Source organism: Simochromis diagramma, unplaced genomic scaffold (assembly GCF_900408965.1).
Source record: "Simochromis diagramma unplaced genomic scaffold, fSimDia1.1 OVJJ01000802.1, whole genome shotgun sequence".
Classification (NCBI taxonomy): domain Eukaryota; kingdom Metazoa; phylum Chordata; class Actinopteri; order Cichliformes; family Cichlidae; genus Simochromis; species Simochromis diagramma.
In genome coordinates this window covers 168,531-173,375 of record NW_024387492.1, presented here as the reverse complement: position 1 = coordinate 173,375, position 4,845 = coordinate 168,531, and the positions used below count along the sequence as shown (strand labels likewise).

The window sequence follows — 4,845 nt, the reverse complement described above, 5'->3', positions numbered from 1 at the left end:
ATGAGCGTGCTGTGTGTGCAACAGTGCGACAAACATTACCTGTCCTTTTATTAACTGCACAAGTAGTGCTGGTCACAGCTGCTGGCTACCTGTGTAAGGCTGTCATGGGTCTGTAGCTCTGTCACCGTTTTAGGGAACATATTTAGTTTTAAAGTAAGTTTCTGGGCTTTTCCTGCCTTTCTGGAGGGATTATATTTCACTAAAAAAGATCTAATATGCATGTCCACATAATTATGCATTATTATAATATTTTAAAAAACACGCTGTATTTTAAAGAACATACATTAAGAAGCAGATTGTAGCTGTCGCATTGAAATGTAATTATTATGTGATTGCAATGTTCAAAATTTGGTGTTTAATCTGGATTCATGTTATGTTGTCGCCACCTACTGGTGGGCCTGAGTGTGGCGCTTTGTGGTGCGCATGCTTTGGGGTGAGGCTCAATTAAGCGCACGTGTCACCAGAGACTGAAGGCTCGAGCCAGAAAGAGAATGCTAGCCTGTGTAAAGGGTGGAAATATAGAAGATATGGACTACAATTGCTCATGAATGTTCAGTAGAAAGGCGCACACGGTATGTTGGTGCATTTACTTTGTGTGTATGTTTTATTTGAGTTGTAATTTTTGTTCTGCTGATGTAATATCTGTGTTTTTCATTGATCATTTCACCATAGTTTTTCACGGTGTTTGCTGGTGAAAAGAAGATTAAAATACTGGCTGAACATCAGTTGGAGCATGGCCCTTTACTCTACTTCGAACATGAAAAACCTTCAGGAGCAGTTACAGTGAAAAACGTGGCCTGTTATGGAGCGAGCAGCCAGAGCCCTGCACGCCATTCTTCCAAGACGGCAGCCCACGTGGAAGAGTAGACTGTGAGTTCTTACATCAGCGAAACGTTTGAACTGCATAAAGAGATCTAAGAAAAGGCCAAAAAGAATATTGTATGGTGTAGATATTGTACATTTGTTCATTTATTGAAAGTTTATTACTGTGCTGTTTGATATTTAAGGTAGTGTACTCTGGGTAAGTTTCCTTTTATTGTTCTAAGTTGTTGGTTCAAAACATTGTAATGGAGCAGAGTACACAAGAAACTCATATCCTTGAGCAAATACTTATAGCCTTAGAAGATGAAAAGGCACAGTTAGAAAAGAAATTAGAAACTGAACTTGAAGATGCAGAAAGAGAAGAAGTTGAAGCACGCATAGGAGAAATTCATGGAGACCTTGAAATACACAAAATAGGGCTGCCTCAGCCATCATCTAAACCTGATGCAGAGGTGAGACGGACAGACCGTCAAAGGCAACTAACAGAAAAAATGCGTGAGTTTAAACAGACAGAGATAACAAGCAAAGAAAGAACGTTTATGTCAACATATTTAAACTTTAAGGCAGAAATTCAACTCACTAGGTCCAAACTTAAAGAAGAATGTTCTAAAGCAGAATTAGCTGAAATGATCAAGTCAGTAGAAAAATGTGAGTTAGACCTACAGCAAGATTATGTGGCTTTACGTGCACTGACTACACCATCTCAAGATATGAGAAGAAAGATGGATAGCTGTACTTCAGTTTCTGCTGAGATGATGATACTCCTGAAAAGGCGTTACGCAGATGTTGACAAAGAGTTTGATGCAGGAGCTGTAAAAGAATCACTCCTTCAGTTACTCCAAAGAGAAGGTGCAGAATCAATTTATGGCTCAACTGTGTCTAGAGCTGGAAGAAATAGCCAGCACAGCCATAGTCAGCAAGGAAGTCATGTATCTGCAAGGAAAGCAGAAGCAGCAGCACGACTGGCGTCAAAGCAAGCTGAAATAAACAGAGAAATGGAAATATCTGCCCGGAGAAAGGAGATATTAGCTCAACAAGAGCAATTGAAAATGTTGGAAAAGCAAAGAGATCTTGAGGTCATTCAGGCAGAATACAATGTATATGCTGAAGAGGAATCAAAAATGAATGCTGAAATAAGAAATTGTGAAGTAAGGAGTACTTTGTCTTTCAGTCAGCTTCCTAAACCACTTAGCAGTCCCCCATGCACCCAAGTTCCTCAGAGCACTGCACCTCCTCACTCTGAAGGTAAATTCCTCCTGACCTCACAAAGTGTTCACGCCCCTCACTATGATACTCAAGTGGTGCCAAAAGAAAGTGAGCTCTCTCTGGTGCAGGCATTAAAAGAGTCCTTAGTAGTGTCTAGACTTCCAGTGCCAGAGCCGTTTACATTTACAGGAGACCCACTTAAATTTGTTGAGTGGAGCACTTGCTTTAAGGCGCTTATCGAGACTAGCTGCACAGATTCAGCCCATAAGCTGTTCTACTTGAAGAAGTACATTGGTGGAGAAGCTCTCTGTGTTTTAGAAGGGACATTTTATCGAAGTGATGAGGAAGCTTACAAACAAGCTTGGGATGCTCTGAACAAACGCTATGGACACCCATTTGTAGTTCAAAGAGCCTTTAGGGGAAAACTAAGCAGTTGGCCAAAGATTGGTCCAAAGGAGTCACTTAAACTGAGAGAGTTTAGTGATTTCCTCATTTCTTGTAAGAATGCTATGCCTCACGTCCAAGGCCTCAAGGTTTTAGATGATTGCGAAGAAAATCAAAAAATATTGCTGAAACTTCCTGACTGGGCCACAACCCGCTGGAATCGTTATGTCACAAAATTACTGGATGAAGAAAAGGCATATCCAGGGTTTGCAGAATTTGCAGACTTTGTGGCTGAAGAGGCGCGTATAGCATGTAATCCAGTTTCTTCTCTGTTTGCCTTGAAAAACACATTTGAAAAACCTGAGAAAGAACAAAAACGTCTGAAGGCCAGTGTCCTGGTGACATCAGCAAATGGGTCTAAAGATATGAAGAACACAACTACAGTTCAGAGCAACAGAAAATCAAAACCCAACCCTTCCTCAACTCAGAACAAACGGCAACTTGAATGTATCTGCTGCAAGCAAAATCATTTTATCTATAAATGTGCAAAGTTTACAGCAATGCCGCTTGAAGAAAAGAAACTGTTTATTAGGGACAACAATATGTGCTTTGCTTGTCTGCGAGTCAGCCACATTTCCAAAAACTGTCGACAGAGAGCAACATGTAATGTCTGCAGACGAAGCCACCCTTCTCCTCTCCATGAAGATCCTCCACTGGGAAATGAACCTGAACCACCATCAGAAGAGGAGAATGCAGCCACCGTATCGTGCAGTGTGAGAGTGGGCAACAATGATTGCACTTCAATGATCGTTCCAGTGTGGCTTTCTTCATCAGCGAAGAATCAAGAGACATTGGTTTATGCTCTGCTAGACACCCAAAGCAGCAACACATTTATTGACCAAGATATTTGTGAAAAGATACAGGCAAGCAGGGAACCAGTGAAGCTAAAGCTGACAACAATGACTGACAGGGGTTCGATTGTACCTAGTCAAAGAGTGGATGGACTGAGGGTAAGAGGGTACAACTCAGAAAAGTACATTGACTTGCCACCAACCTACACTCAAGAGTACATTCCATTGGAGAAACACACTATTCCAACTCGAGAGACAGCAAAAAAGTGGCCCCATCTACTTAGCATTGCAAATGAAATGCCAGATCTCTTGGACTGTCCTATAGCTCTTCTCATCGGGTACGACTGTGCAAGAGCGCTAAAGCCAAGGGAAGTCATACCAGGAAAGGATTATGATCCCTATGCAATAAAAACAGACTTAGGGTGGAGTATCGTGGGAGCCATTAAGCCATGGAAAAGTTCGATGGGAGCAGCAGGGATCTGTCATCGTGTCACAGTAAAGGAGCTGCCATCTGTCACGCCTGCTTCTGTGATTAAAGCACTTGAAAATGACTTTCTGGACACAAACCATAAAGAAGGGAGTGTATCTCAAGAGGACATTCAGTTTCTAGAGATGCTGAATGAGAACATTCACTACAATGAGGAAGGCCATTTAGAAATGCCTCTGCCTTTTAGAGAACGCCCTCAGCTTCCAAATAACAAGCAGCTTGCAATGTTTCGCTTGAGACGTTTAAAAGGAAAAATGGATAAGAACCCAAAGTACAAGGAAGACTACATCAAGTTCATGAATAGTGTCTTTAAAGATGGTGATGCAGAGGAAGCAGATGGCACATCAGGTAGTAACACATGGTACATTCCGCACCATGGCGTGTATCATCCCAGGAAGCCAGAGAAAATTAGAGTTGTTTTCGACTGCTCTGCTAAACACGAAGGCATCTCTTTAAATGACCACCTACTCACAGGCCCAGACTTGATTAATGCTCTGGCAGGGGTTTTGTGCAGATTTTGAGAGTATCAAATAGCAATTATGTGTGATGTGGAAAAAATGTTTCATCGCTTCCATGTCAACCCAGAGGATCGAGACTTCTTAAGGTTTCTGTGGTGGAAGGACAGGAATACAGATACTGAGCCTAAGGAGTATCGCATGCGAGTGCACATTTTTGGAGCGGCATCATCACCGGGATGTGCTAACTATGGCATGAAGTATCTCGCCAGGGAACAAAAAAAGGACTACCCACTGGCAGCCAGATTCATTCACAAAAACTTTTATGTGGATGACGGGCTAATCAGCATTGATTCAGTCAGGGAAGCCAAGCAGCTGGTCTGTGAAGCACAAGAGGTCTGTGCAAAAGGGAAACTGCGCTTGCACAAATTTGCATGCAACAACAAGGAGGTCATGAGCATTATCCCAGAAACAGAACGAGCCAGCAAGACCAAAGATGTAAACCTGAACTACTCTGTAATTCAAATGCAAAGTGTGCTGGGAGTAAAGTGGAACATAGAGGCTGACGTGTTCTCATTCAGTGTAGCCCTCAAAGAAAGGCCAGCCACACGCCGAGGAATTCTAGCAACAGTTGCTAGTG

The 4,845-nt window shown here is 42.2% G+C and overlaps 1 protein-coding gene across 1 annotated transcript; it reads left to right on the top strand.

The window, feature by feature from the left end:
• Positions 1–303: 303 nt before the first annotated feature.
• On the top strand, positions 304–4,645 carry LOC120725358. The gene is made up of 2 exons (XM_040018204.1): positions 304–572; positions 673–4,645. The coding sequence occupies exon 2, from the start codon at positions 1,068–1,070 to the stop codon at positions 4,269–4,271; it is 3,204 nt and encodes a 1,067-aa protein (XP_039874138.1). The 5' UTR covers positions 304–572; positions 673–1,067; the 3' UTR covers positions 4,272–4,645.
• Positions 4,646–4,845: the final 200 nt, after the last annotated feature.

What these genes read in the sequence shown, in the direction of transcription:
- LOC120725358 (XM_040018204.1), top strand. Translation starts at nt 1,068, where the DNA reads ATGGAGCAGAGTACACAAGAAACTCATATCCTTGAGCAAATACTTATA.